Source organism: Cebus imitator, unplaced genomic scaffold, assembly GCF_001604975.1.
Source record: "Cebus imitator isolate Cc_AM_T3 unplaced genomic scaffold, Cebus_imitator-1.0 Scaffold474, whole genome shotgun sequence".
Taxonomy (NCBI): domain Eukaryota; kingdom Metazoa; phylum Chordata; class Mammalia; order Primates; family Cebidae; genus Cebus; species Cebus imitator.
Genome location: NW_016107789.1, coordinates 1078910 through 1093898, shown reverse-complemented (window position 1 = coordinate 1093898; position 14989 = coordinate 1078910). Strand labels below are relative to the sequence as shown.

Genomic DNA, 14989 nt, shown 5'->3' with positions numbered 1-14989 from the left:
TTAGTAGAGACAGGGTTTCACCATGTTGACCAGGATGGTCTCGATCTCTTGACCTCGTGATCCACCCGCCTCGGCCTCCCAAAGTGCTGGGATTACAGGCGTGAGCCACCGTGCCCGGCCCTATCATCTTAAATGTAGATTTTAACGACTCTTTCAGCAATTACTAAGATCAAACAAAAGGAAAAATTTAGTAAGGATACAGAAAATTTGCACAGCAAAATTAACAACTTCCTATAATGGATATGTATAGAATATTGTACCCAATTAATATAAAAAATTATTTTCAAATACACATGATTCATTTATGAAAGTCGACCCCTGGTAGATGCTAAAGCCAGACCCAACACATTTCAGGGACCAATATCACAAAGGCCACATTGTCTGACTACAGCCCCACTGAATTAGATCTCAGTACCAAATGATAACAACATAACTGCATGCTAAAAAGTAAAAATCTTATAAACTATGTGTTAAAGAAGAAATGATAAAGGACATTAGAAAATACTTAGAAATAAACAATTACAAAGCTACATTAACACTTGTGGAACTAAAATGGTCACTTAGAAAGAAATATGCAGACTAAAATGTTTACGTTAGCAAAGAAGACTCAACAATAACTATGTATTAAACTTAAGAAGCCAAAAAAAGAATAGCAAAGAAGTTAAGTGAGGCCAGGTGTGCTGGCTTATGCCTGTAATTCCAGCATTTTGGAGGCTGAGTCAGGCAGATCACTTGAGCTCAGGAGATTGGGAACAGCCTGGGCAACATGGCAAAATTCCATCTCTACAAAAAATACAAAAATTAGCCTGGTGTGGTGGCACACTCCTATAGTCCCAGCTACTTGGGAGGCAGAGGTGGGAGGATGGCCTGAACCCAGGAGGTCAAGGATGCTATGAGTGGAGATCGCGCCTCTGCATTCCATCCTGAGTGTCAGAGCCAAACCCTGTCTTAAAAAAAAAAAGGTATGTGGCTTTTCCCCAAATCATTTGATAAAGCCGAGCTCAGATTCAAAACCCAATCTCTCTGATTCAAAGGCTATGATCTTTTCCTTATGCCTTCTCCAAATAAACAAGTGAGTTTGGGCAAGAAAAGTCTTAGTGATCTTATGAGAGGAAAAAAAATCTTTCTTAAATTTGCTTTTTAATTATTAGTTTTTTAAATATTAGAGATGAGCGCTCACTATGTCTCAAACTCCTGGTCTCAAGCAATCCTCCCACCTCAATCTCCCAAAGTGCTGGCAGAAGCCACTGTACCCAGCCAAGAAAAAAATCTCTTAAAGCGGAATTGAAGTTTTCAAGAAGGTGCTGCTTTTAACTACTAGAAAACTGAAAGTTCAAATATTCAAAACGATGCTGAGCAGGCTAGGCATGGTGGCTCATGCCTGTAATCCCAGCGCTTTGGGAGGCAAGGCAGGTGGATCACCTGAGGTCAGGAGTTTGAGATCAGCCTGGCCAACATGGTGAAACCCTGTCTCTACTGAAAATATAACATTTAGCTGGGCATGGTAGCAGGAGCCTGTAATCCCAGCTACTTGGGAGGCTAAAGCAGGAAAATCATTTGATCATTTGAACCCAGGAGGCAGAAGTTGCAGTGAGCCAGGATTACACCACTGCACTCCAGCCTGGGCAACAAGAGCAAGACCCCATCTGAAAAAAAAAAAAAAAAAAAAAAGATGCTGAGCAATTTATCTGGCTTACATGTGTTTTTAGTTATTTCAATTTACTTTTCCTACGTACTGAAACTTGCCTTTCTGAATACTTTCTGGCTTGGTTTACACTGAAGTTAACTTCCAAAAACTTTTCCAAAAATTATTTTGGGGGTATAACCTTAGAATTCTGCTGGACCTCAAGGCATTTCTCATTGCAGCTCATGCACATTCAGATAACTGGATCGTATCCTTACTAACAGCTCTTTTTCCAGTTTAGAGTCTTCATGCAGTTGTGATTAAATAGCAGAGGGTCAGACTGCATTATTCTTTGCCTTCTGTCCCAGTCCAGTGTCATCCAAATAACAAAGCACCCAGCACCACCTGGCCAGGATGTGACTGCCTAGAAATTACTTTGTACTGAAAGGGGGAAAAAACAAGATGCTTGGTAATTCCCATCCATCACCGATATTGACTTTCAGTTGAAAAGAACTTAAAATAGCCTACTCCTCGCATGTGTCAAGGATACCTATTCAGGTATTTGTTTCCTTAAACTGTTCATCTAGAAAGTGCCAAGCTACAAATGAAGAGATAATCCTTGTTTCTCAAGCTCTCACCAACAGCAACTGTTTTCTACCCAGCCTATGGCTGTCCCTTGTGTCAATATTTTTTGAGGCATATTAATAACACAATTATAAAATCAAAACAGTCTTTATATTAAATGCTGGAATTATATCTTAAATACTATCCTTTTTTCAAGAAAGGAGGGTTATCTATAGCAGGGGTCCCTAAGCCGCAAACCAGTACTGGTCTGTGGCCTGTTGGGAATGGGCTGAACAGCAGGAGGTGAGTGGTAGGCAGCAAGCAAAGCTTCATCTGTATTTACAACCACTCCTCCTTGCTCCTTTACCTCCTGAGCTCTGCCCCCCATCAGATCAGCAGTGGCATTAGATCCTCATAAGAGTGTGAATCCTACTGTGAACAGCTCCTGCAAGGGAGCTAGGTTGGGTGCTCCTTATAAGAATCTAATGCCTGATGATCTCTCACTGTCTCCCATCACCCCCAATGGGACTATCTAGTTGCAAGAAAATAAGCTGAGGGCTCCCACCGATTCTACATTATGGTGAGTTGTATAATTATTTCATTATATATTACAATGTAATAATAATAGAAATAAAGTGTACAATAAATGTAAAGTGCTTGAATGATCCCAAAGCCATCCCCTCCCCTGCCCCACATCTGAGAAAAAACTGTCTTCCACAAAACCAGCCACTGATGCCAAAAGGTTGGGGACTGCTGATCTGTAGTATAATATCCCCCAAAAAACCAAAGACCACCACAATAACAAAACTTGCCTTAATCCTTTCTGGGATTTAATATCTATACTTTTTAAGATTCTTGTCTCAAATTCAATATCATGAATAATTCATAATTATTATGTGGATAATAAGACTCTGTTTTAAACCATTAAATTCACCAATTTAAGATATTCTTACACACAAACTCTGAAAGCTAGCTCAATGTTTTACCTCAAAACTTTACATAAAAAGAAAGTTAGCTAAGATGGCAACAGCATCAGCAAAGCTTTTGAATCTCTGCAAATCTATGTATAAAACCAGACAAAACAACCAGATAGTAATACACAAAACCCAAGAACAATGTGCACAGCAAATCCATATGACAAAGTATCCTCATCAAACCCAGAACACAAACACACGAACAGGTGAAGAAAAACCGCCAATGGCCATACAACCTGTATGGTGTCTGTGGCTGGGCAGTGGCTGGGCAGGAGAAAGCAAAGAAAGCAGCAGAGAATCAGACCCGTGCAAAGGAAAATCTCAAAAGAGCCAACAGGCATTACTGGAAAGCATGGAGGAAGAGTTTGAGGATAGCAGCTCACACTGGAACGAATTTTCCCCACTCAAATAAAGAGTAGGTTTAAGGGGCCCACAGTAAGAAAGTGTGAAGGTGCCCAAGCAGCTGTGCACCATGAACTCTTGAAAGTGGTCTGCCAGGGTTCCCTCCTAGAACAGAGCCTCACGCCAAGGAGAAATCTCAAGAGACAAAACCAAACTCCTAAAATAGAGGGACAAGAGAGAAAAAGGAAAGAGAAGTAGTGGAGGAGGGAAGACATCAGGAAATCTCATGAGACAGGAGGCCATCTCTGAAACACTACATTGAGAACAAGGAAGAGGGAGCTCAGCGAAGTTACAAAGCTATGTCTCTTCCTAAAAGACATGAACCATGTCTCTTTCTAAAAGTTCAGAAAAACTGAGTTCACATAGAAATGAGCAACAGAAAAGACTCAAGCTCAAATTCAATCCAAAGATCTGTAAGAAGTAAGAGAAGCAGCAGAACAACATCCTTATGAACAACAAATGTAGTCTGGAACACATGCTCAAAAAAAAACAAAACCAAAAATCAAAACATGGTGCTTCAAAATGAGGGAGCTGGGCATGGTGGCTCACGCCTGTAATCCTCGCACTTCGGGAGGCCAAGGCAGGTGGATCACCTGAACTCAGGAGTTCGAGACCAGTCTCGGCAACATGGCGAAACCCCATCTCTAGTAAAAAATACAAAAATTAGCTGGGCGTGGTGGTGGACCCCTGTAATCCCAGCTACTCAGGAGACTGGAGCAAGAGAATTGCTTGAGCCCAGGAGGTACAGGGTACAGTGAGCCAAGATTGCACCACTGTATTCCAGCCTTGGCGACAGAGCCAGACTCTGTCTCAAAAAATAAAAGTTTTTTAAAATGAGGTAAATGACATTAAGAAAATGATGCATGAGAGAACAAAATAAATCAGAATCTACAAACTCAGATGAGGTAGAGAAGTCAAGTAGCAACTGGAAATAAAAGAAAACGTCATTTCAGAAATAAACAGGTTAATTAAAAGACACAGAAGACAAACAAGAAGAAAAATTTAAAATAAAAAGATTCCGGGCACGGTGGTTGATGTCTGTAATTCCAGCACTTCGGGAGGCTGAGGTGGAAGCACTGCTTGAGCCCAAGAGTTTGAGAACAGCCCGGACAACGCAGTGAGATCTCATCTCTACTAAAAATCAAAACAGGCTGGGTGCGGTGGCTCATGCCTGTAATCCTAGCACTTTGGGAGGCTGAGGCGGGCAGATCACCTGAGGTCTGGGATTCGAAGACCAACATGGTAAACCCTGTCTCTACTAAAAATATGAAAATTGGCCGGGTGTGGTGGTGCATGCCTATTATCTCACCTACTTGGGAGGCTGAAGCAGGAGAATTGCTTGAACCCAGGAGGGGGAGGTTGCAGTGGGCCAAGATCGCGCCACTGCACTCCAACCTAGGGGACAGAGACCCTGTCTCAAAAAAAAAAAATCAAAACAATTAGCCAGGTGTGGTGGCATGTGCCTGTTGTTCTTGCTACTTGGGTGGCTGAAGTGGGAGGCTCACTTGATACCAGGAAGTCAGGTTGCAGTGAGCCAAGATCTCGCCACTGCACTCCAACCAGTGTGGCACAGCAAGACCTTGTCTCCAAAAAAAATGGGGCGGGGATAAACACTGAAAATGGGTAAGAAGAATTACGTAATAAGAGATATGAAAAGTTCCTGAAGAATAAAACAAAAGTAAGAACACAAAAAAATAGTAAAAACTATAATAGAAAAATCCCCTGAACTTTAAAAAAAAAATTGTGAAACTAGATATTGAAAGCTTCTATCCCATACCTGAGAATACTGACCCACAATGACCCACACCAACACACCGTCTAGTGAAATCACTGGAAACTAAAGAACAAGAAAAAGGAAAATTGTTGGGTATTTAGGCAAAACAACTAATTTTCAAGGGAAAAAAAATTAGACTATCATAAGGCTTTTTAACAGCAATGCTTTATTCCAAAAGAAAAAGAAATACAGTATGTGAGTTACTCAAGAAAAATAAATGTGAACCAAAGATTTCATATCCAGAAAAACTGACTTTAAAGTATAAGGAGCACGAACAAACTGTTACCAACATGTAAAAACTCAGGGCATAGTGTTCCCATGGTCACTTCCTGAAGAATCTGGTTAAGAATGAGCTTGATCAATTCAAATGACTAGAGAGATGAATATAGACAGCATTAAACATGTGGTTACTTGTAGAACTAAGATTAGTTGAGAGCTAAAATGAAGAGAGTACTCTCTACAATGGACATATGTTTCAATAACACAGAAATAGTACAATATTTTAAAACTAGGGGAGAAACAAGAAAAGCATATGTAAACGTTTGGGATTTTTTTTTAAAACCTACTCTCAGTAATTACACTGGGGATAATAACATTAGTATTATTGAGACCATTATGTACGTAATCTGGGATAAAATAAATGAGTGATTATGGACTAGTCTATCATCCGCTGTGTCCTTGAAAACCAGGATTCCTGCTGTGGAAGAAAGGAGATGGATGTAACACAGAACAGGTTAAATTAAAAATCACAAAATGGAAGTATCAGTGTAAACTCATTTGGCCTTTTATCTCAGTCTGTCCACTGCAGAGGCCTAGAAACAAGGACCAACCTAATAGCAATGAGCATACCCAGGGTCTAGACAGGGTCCTTGAAATGCTATTTTCTAGTAAAACATACTTGAGCTTCTTAAGAAATGGCTTTAAAGGGTTAGGAGTAGGGGTGGGAACAGATCTTGACACTACAGAAAGCAAAGCTATGAAGCCATGAAGGACTACCAGGGTCACCACTAGGACTCAGGACAGTTGCCTAGAGCTGGGGATGGGAATCAGCAATGACAGAAAACCGACTTGTGGTTTCTTTTAGGGCTGATAGATATGTTCTAAAATTAGATTGTGGTGATATAAATTTTTGATACAACCCCAAAATAACTGATTTGTATCAATGGTGAGTTTTCTAGTGGTGAACTGAATTATATAAAAAATCTGGAATTATACACTTAGTATGGTGAAATTTATGGTATTTAGATTACATCTCAATAAAGCTGCTGGAAAAAAAGATATGCCCAAACCTTCAAAAGGGTTCATGGTTTCAGTGTTAAAAACAAACAAACAAACAAAAACAAAAAAACATAAAATATGTGTTTGTTTTTGTTTTTCCCACAGACAGGGTCTCACTGTCACCCAGCCTGGAATACAACGGTGCTATCACAGCTAACTGAAATCTCAAACTCCTGGGCTCAAGTGATCCTCCCACCTCCTTCTCCTAAGCAGCTAGGACTATGGACATGTGCCACCATATCTGGCTAATTTTTTGTATTTTTTGTAGAGATGGGGTCTTTCTCTGTTGCCCAAGCTGGTCTTGAACTCCTGGCCTCAAGCGAACATCCTGCTTTGGCTTCCCAAAGCGCTTGGATTACGGGCATGAGCCACCATGCCTGCCCATAAAATATATTTAAAGCAATGAGTTCATGAAGACTTTTTTAAAATCCAGTGATTATACAAATCTACATTTATGGTAAAATTACACAGATCTAAATATATACACAGACACACAAATGAATACATATAAAACTGGTGAAATCAGACAAAAACAAGTGGGTCATATGAATGCTCAATTTTCCGGCTGTGAAACTACACTATAGTTACATAAGATGGTACCACTGGAGGAAACTGGGTGAAGGGTACACCAGATCTCTCTATTATTTTTTACATCTGCATAAGAATATATAATTATCTTAAGATGAAATATTTAATCAAAAAATACTCTAATTGGTCACCTTTGAAGAACAGTAGGGAACCAATTCATATCTTAAAAGCTAGTAAACAATCAAGCATTTATCCTATCTTTCCTGTATCACTTGCAACAATGGTTAAGAAATAGCAGATGGAATGAATTATCTCTTTATGAAAGTATCTCCATTAATAAATGAAAAAGATCTATTAGATTATCACCATCTAATATGGTTTGGCTGTGTCCTCACCCAAATCTCATCTTGCATTATAGCTCCCATAATCCCCACCTGTCATGGGAGGGACTCAATGGGAGGTACCTGAATCATGGGAGCGGGTTTTCCTGTGCTGTTCTTATGATAGTGAATAAGTCTTGTGAGATGTGATGGTTTTATAAAGTGCAGTTCCCCTGTACACGCTCTCTTGCCTGACACTATGTAAAATGTGTCTTTGTTCCTCCTTCACCTTCAGCCATAATTGTGGGGCCTCCCCCGTCATGTAGAACTGTGAGTCCATTAAACCTCTTTTTCTTTATAAATTACCCAGTCTCCGGTATGTCTTTATTAGCAGCATCGAAGAGACTAATACACCATCTTACAACCTCCAATAGATTAACGGATTAGGCACTAAGTATCAACAGCCACTAACATCATAAAAAGAAGCAGTAGCAGACATCAAGTGCAACATGGGGAAAAAACCCACCAAAAATCTGATGTCTTGCTGTAGGGTTTAAACGTGAGTCTCATCAGGCCTGGGGATCCAGTTACCAATTTGCAGGAAATACAGAGGACAGAGAGAACAGGTGAACTGCACCATGACGGGGCATTCAGCAAAATCCAGACTGTGGGAAAGTCTCCAAGCTAAAGGTTCTAGATTCTTCAATAGATAAATCACAGGAGGAAAAAGTAAGGGGTAGGGGAAAGCAGTGTAATGAAAGGGAAACCTGTAGATTAGAAGAGTCTTAAAAGATACAAATTTCCTTCAAATTGACAAGATTAAACGTGGGGTGTATACCTGGGTAGTAATACCACAAAGAAATGCAAAGAATTATCTTCTTTGAAAAGCAAGGTAGTGGCTACTTTTAGGGACAGAGAAGGGTGATGACTAGGATGTGGCACCTGGATGGGACTGCTAGGGTAGGCAGAAAAATTCTAATTCTGGACCTGTGTAATGCTTACAAGTGCGTTCACCTTAGGATAACTCAGTAAGCTCTACATTTGTGTTGTGTGATTTTCTGTATTTGTCTTATTTTACAAAAAAAGATTTTTTTTAAAAAAAAGGAGAATTTATCTCACTTTTATAACCTGTTATAAACAGAATGCAACGCTTAAAAATAATTGCATGAAAATAAACAATATTATTAACTAGTTGCTGTAGACACTTCTAAGGCCTCTTCTTTGTTAAAATGAAGAATAGCAGGTGTAGTTGAGTGTTAAGGATATGCTAACACTCAAACGAGTCTTTCGTCTTACTGTGAATCAAGTCTTAAAAGATATCTAAAAGGAAAGCGCTTTCTCACTATGTGATTCAGGGTGATTGGCAGCTTGCCTATCTACCACTCAAAATCATCCCCCCTACTACTTAAATCTACCTCGTGGGCCAGCTCATATCCTACTCTTTTGGAGACACTGGGTTACAAAGAAAAAAAAGGTCTGGTTCAGTGAATGAAGGTAAGTCAAGCCCTAAGAAGAGGATGAAAAAATATAAAACTTAGCTCTCTCAGATCATCGACAGATTTATGTTATTCATTCGGCCCTTTCTAAATAAGCTTAAAAGGTTTGCTTTTCCATTATGAGCATTTAAGCAAGTTACTGACACTACAGCCAGTGAGAGCTGCTTGTCCTCATCCTTGTTACAAGCACAGACACTTCCCTATGTACTCAACAGGTACCTTCAGAACCTAGCAATGATCCACTCTGTCTTCAAGTCTAATATGTTTGGAAGTTCTCAAGTGACAAGAGGCCCTCTATCTGAAAACGCAAATTACAAAAATAAGTGCAAATGCCCTCCCTCACCTGAACTCGGTATCTTAAAATGAGGCACCATGTCCCAAGTTGCTGGCTCATCAACACTAGCCTCAACTGACCTCAAAGCCCTTTAAAAAAAAAAAAAAAAAAGTAGGGGGGGAACATCAGATTACATAATAGACTTATAAACTTGTAAGGGGAAAACAAAGCTGTGAAATTCAAATGGAGCTCAATCACATTTTTCAAACATTTATCTAAAATGCATATTAAAAAGTGGCTTGATTCACATATATACGATCTGAAAGCAAGTCTTGTTTTATCTTTTCTCCCAAGTTTTTCTACATTAGTTTTAAGAAAAAGAAAACGTAAGCCAGGACCGTTTAATTTTTCTTGCACTGCTTCTCACAAGAGAGGACAGTGTGAGGTCCATCCATAAAGATGAAGTACAAACAGGAATTAAAAGGAAACTTCCATTAAAAAGGGTCAGATTCCTTTGTCTTCAATGCCTCTAGCTTCATCAGCCTCCTTTGAGTGGGCAGACCCCTGTTTCCTTCCCTCTCTCACTATCTCCTGTCTGTTCTGCATTCTCTGCCCTCTTTATTTTGTGAACCCTCAACTTCCCAGCTTACCCTCACTCCTTCCCTTGTTCTTATATGTTCAAGAGACATGTAAGCAAGCAAATACTAAACATACGCAAACCTGCTAAAATGTCTGGAACAAGAAACCCAAGTTCCACCATCACAAAGATGCTTGTGGAAGTCTATTCCACCATTTGTTTCCATGATGTCTAAGAAATCACACCTCATCTGCATTCCCTGGATCCTCCATATGAGAGGGTACACCCCTGGGTGTAAGAACCAGTTCACCACATCCATTTCTTATGAACACTCAGAACAAAAGTCTCCTTTCTTGAATGCTACTCTGATCCTATGAATTCAAAAACGTTTAAGAAAGCTCCATCTCCACACCAGCACCTGAGGAGATTGAGACTTTAAGAACAGAATTTTAAAATGTTCTCGCTGAGCCCTCCATTCTAGAAATGGCTGTAAGTAAATGAAGCTCGGGAGTGGCTGAAGCCTACTGAGCTCTACCTACCAACACAGTATGTTCCTAGGTACACAAGACAGAAGCTGAAGGCAGACCCAGCACTTCCTCAGATACCGTGTTGTGCCATTTTCCTTAAGATAGGTATACTGGTCCATGGGCCTGTTATTTGGGGCCAATCCTCAGCAGGAGAATGGTTAGGTGTTAGGGGGAGAGGAGGGTGGCATGCATGGTTTGGATTTTTCATCCAAACCCTTTTCAATGAGCCTTAGAGAAATATAGGAGCCTGTTGAAACATTACTTACTGCCTGTTGAATATCAGTCTTCACCTGCTCACTCAACATGCCTTCAAAGACAAAGGAGTCGCCAAACTTCTCAGCCTATAAGGAAGGTAGGAAATAAAAATCCAGAAAAGGTTGTCGTAATGTGTTTCACGTGTGCCATTTTCTTTGCACACTATTAAAGTGATTCTTCTTGTCCAGTTGAACTTGCATCTGTCTTAGGACTTCCCAGAGGACTCCAAAAGGACCTAAAAATCTCTGGCTTCCTCTTAAAACAAGTTAATGTCACTTTACAGATACCATTTTCATTTAAGACTCACTTAGCTGATAAGAATGCAGACTGAACAAGATTAGCTTTTGAGAACGTGACTGTTCCTGAAGGAAATACATTTCTCCAAGTATTACAAATGACTGGGAAATAACAGTATTCTGTACATGTGACAGTAAATAATCAAGCTTTGTCCTTTGCCCTGGTCCTGACTCTAGCTAAACGAATGAAATGGAATTGTTTGCTCATATTCTGACACATTCTAGCTTCACTAAGGGGTCAAATGTGCTTACAAATCTCAACTGCCCAATTCAAGCATCAGATGGAATCTGTATTTTCATGATTTTATTTAAAATTAGTGTCTCAATTCTTCACCCACCTGATTATTTTTGTTGCATGTAACCCTATTCTGAAATGAGGTCATCTGTCCCTTGGTAACCATGACTCTCCTCCTACATTTCTGAGTGTTCTTATTCATCTCCTAAAATACATGGGCTCTTCTTTTAGCCCCTGAAACACTGTTGCTCCCTCAAGCTCTGCCCTTGGCTCTCTGCACTTCTACTACACCAGTGGCTCTCAGGCTTTGTGTAGCTGAGATTATGTAATCAGCTTGTCAAAACTACATACTGCTGCTCCCTAACTCCAGAGATTCTAATTCTGAGGGTCTAGTGTGAGGTGCAGGAATCTGTATGTGTAAACAGCACACAGCTAGTTGTTCTAATACAAGCCGTTCAAGGAATATACTTTGAGATACACTGACTGATTCTTGTTGATGGACAACTTCTTTCAGTCTCATCAAATTAACTATAGCCAGTATGCCAACTGAGTCTCAAATCTCTGCCACTAGTTCTGTCCTGTTCTTACTAGAGGAAATTAACTGAATACTGGATCCTTAAATTACAGCTCTTATAAGCACCTCCAATTCCTTTTCCTGAGTGGAGCCTACCATCTTTTCTTCACCCCTAATCTTCTTTCTGCATTCCCTTGTAACACGGCTATGCCTAATTATCTAAGCTATTTATTCATTCAACAAACATGCATCAAAACCTACCATGTGCCCAGTTTGGGGCTAAATTAGAGGATATAATAAGGTCAATATCAGAGAGCCATGGTCCCTATCCTTATTGTGCTTAAGTGTGAGAGCACAGAGAAAAATCAGGCCAAGCAAAGAATGGAAAAAAATAATTACAACTTTACTTCACCTTGTAAGGTAAAGAGTGTCATAAAAAACATCCTTGAGAAAGTGACACTTAAGCTGAGATGACTCAAGAATGAGAAGGAGCCAGCCATGCACAAGGGGGATAAGCACGAGGACTGTGAATTCCAAACAGAGAGAAAACACGGGCCAAGCTCTTGAGGTGGGAAAGAATGTTGAGTTTTCAAGGAAGAGAAACAAAACCAGCAGGGCTAGACAATGGCATGCAAGAGGAGCATGACGTAAAGCAAAGCTGGCGAGATGGAAAAGGAGTCTACAGAGTGGCATGAAAACACAGAGCATTTTGTCCAAGGCAGCTCTTGTTCCTTTTTGAGCCCTATGGCAGCATGGTGAAGCTCAAGAGCCCCCTTCTCAGAATTAAAGGTTTAAACACATAAAATAAAATCAATAGTATTGTGAAGAAAAGTCATTACATCAAAACATTAAATAAACACATCAGTGCTATAGTACTAAATATGCTCTTCATTAATACATTAAATAAGATTTAGTGGCAGGTCTCATAATTATCGTATTTCAAACGTGGGGATGAAAGTAAACAATATTTCAAGATCTCTGCAACAACAAAAACATGATTAAAAATGTCTGTGATTTCTACTGGTGACAAAGTCAGAGGCACTGCTACTACTGCTGTGGTTTGTTGTTTGCATCATAATTGAAGGAAATACTACATTTTGGTTTGAGGGTAGTAAATAAACAGATATATTAGGTTGGTGCAAAAGTAATTGTGGTTTTTGCCATTAATAGTAATGACAAAAACCACAATTACTTTTGTACTAACTTATAACTTTTCCCCATCCATGTTTTTGGATGCCCTAAATTCTGCTTATTCTATCTACGCTTCCTGGAGAACCCTGGTTCTTTAGAAGTCTTCTAACTTAAGTAAACTATTGAGGAACTTGAGCTGAGAGACTCCTTGTGAAATCAAAAGGAAAAGGACTTCTGCTCACTACAAATTATTCATTTAATAATAATTTACAAAAAGATGACTGAGGTGTTAAAAAAAAAAAAAAAAGGAACTGGGACTCCACGAACTGAAGACAAGGGTAAAAGTTTTCTTTGAGAGAAAACTGGAAAGCCTACAAAACAAGTATATTTCAGAAACTCACAGAAACATTCATAGACTAGAAAGGCTTCCTCTTCCTATTCCCATTTAAGACAGCATCCACTTTCAGAAGCTTGCTTTGTGATTCAGTGACTACCAGATAATGCCCGGAACTGCCACAGCACAGCATGCATGAGCTGTCAAGGTGTTGGAAGGAAGCCACAAAAATGAAAAGCAGTACTTCTGCGCTTATCATTTAAAAAATATGTAATGCTTCTGGAAAAGCCAAAGTGCAATTTATTGAGAAGAAAAGTGGCCTTAATTTACATGCCATCTGTATCTCAAAAAGCCTTAGTGGACAGTGGTATTCTCTAGCATATTAAAGCATTAACACAACATAGTGTAATAGTTACGAACACAGGTTCTGAGGTCACACTGGCCGGGCTGGAATCCCAGCTACTACCACCAACTAGCTGTGTGATGTGGGGCAAATTGCTTTTCTAATCTTCAGTATGCCACCTGAAAAATAACCTGCCTCATGGGGTTGCTGTGAGAAATTAAGATGAAATATATACAATAAAATGCTACGCACGGTTCTACCACAGAATGGTAAAAGTGGTCAGTGGTCCGTCAGTCCTAGCTGCTATTAAAGCATTCTTAAAAGTTCTGGAAAAGAACAAGTTCTCCCTCCTTTCCCCAATCCCATTACCTCTGTCAAATAGCCAGTGGAGTTCACAAACTTCTCAAATTCAGCATTGCTGACTTCATAGGCATCCATGTAAAAGGCATCAATAGTAACTCTCCTCGCAGGTGCTTCCCCATCCTGCCTTATTTGAGGATCATCTGTGCCCATTGTAAATACTCCTGCAGGGATGAGGACCATCTGCAGTAAAAGGTGAAACACAGAAAGTCATGCATCACAGCCAAGGTGTACCTGTGTAGGAGTAAAGTTCCTAGAACTCAGTAAGCATAAGCACTCAATAGTAAATCTTCACCACAGTAATTACTATAAAATTGGGAAAAATCTCTCTATACCCCAATGAACATGAATCACGAGTCACAAAAGAACTGAAAATTCTTTAGGTAATCTCCTTAACCAAACCGCTACCTGATATAAATCTGTACCTGCACTGGAAACAGGTCTGGAATAAGTCACCAAGCTGCTAATGGCTGGAATGTGGACACAGGGAGAATATTCCACTTTTCTTTTCTTTTTTTTTTTTTTTTTTTTTTGAGACAGGGTCTCACTCTGTTGCCCAGGCTAGAGTGCAATGGCATAATCATGGCTCACTACAGCGCTGACTTCCCAGACTCAAGTGACCCCCCACCTCAGTCTCTCAAAGACCTGGAGTACAGGCGTGTGTCACCATGCCTAGCTAAATTGTTTGTTTTTTGAGAGGGAGTCTCACTCTGTCACCAGGCTGAAGTGCAGTGGCACGATGACGGCTCACTGCAACTTCCGCCTCCGGGGTCCAAGCGATTCTCCTGCCTCAGCCTCCAAATAGCTGGGATTAAGAGTGCCTACCACCATGCCTGGCTAATTTTTGTATTTTTAGCAGAGACAGAGTTTCACCAAGTTGGCCAGACTGGTTTTGAACTCCTGACCTCAGGTGATCCGCCCACAATGTCCTCCCAAAGTGCTATGATTACAGGTGTGAGCCACCACACCCAGCCCAGCTAATTTTTTTTTTAAGTTAGGGGTCTTACTGTGTTGCCGAAGTTGGTCTCCAACTCCTAGGCTCAAGTGATCCTCCCACCTCGGCCTTCCAAAGTGCTGGGATTATAAGCCATCGTGCCCAGCCCCACTTTTTTCTTCAAACACATTTTTTATTCTCATATGCTTTTGTTTATTTTAATATATATATATATATATATATATATAT

The 14989-nt window shown here is 40.0% G+C and overlaps 1 protein-coding gene across 2 annotated transcripts in view; it reads right to left on the bottom strand.

Moving 5' to 3' along the window:
* SUMF1 (sulfatase modifying factor 1) overlaps positions 1–14989 on the bottom strand; it is a 104144-nt gene that overhangs the window by 76628 nt on the left and 12527 nt on the right. For both annotated transcript variants that reach the window (XM_017512645.1, XM_017512647.1), the window contains exons 2-3: positions 13816–13989; positions 10605–10679 (exon numbers count right to left, since the gene is read on the bottom strand). In XM_017512645.1, coding sequence (XP_017368134.1) covers positions 10605–10679; positions 13816–13989 — 249 coding nt within the window. The remainder of the gene's footprint in view (positions 1–10604; positions 10680–13815; positions 13990–14989) is intronic.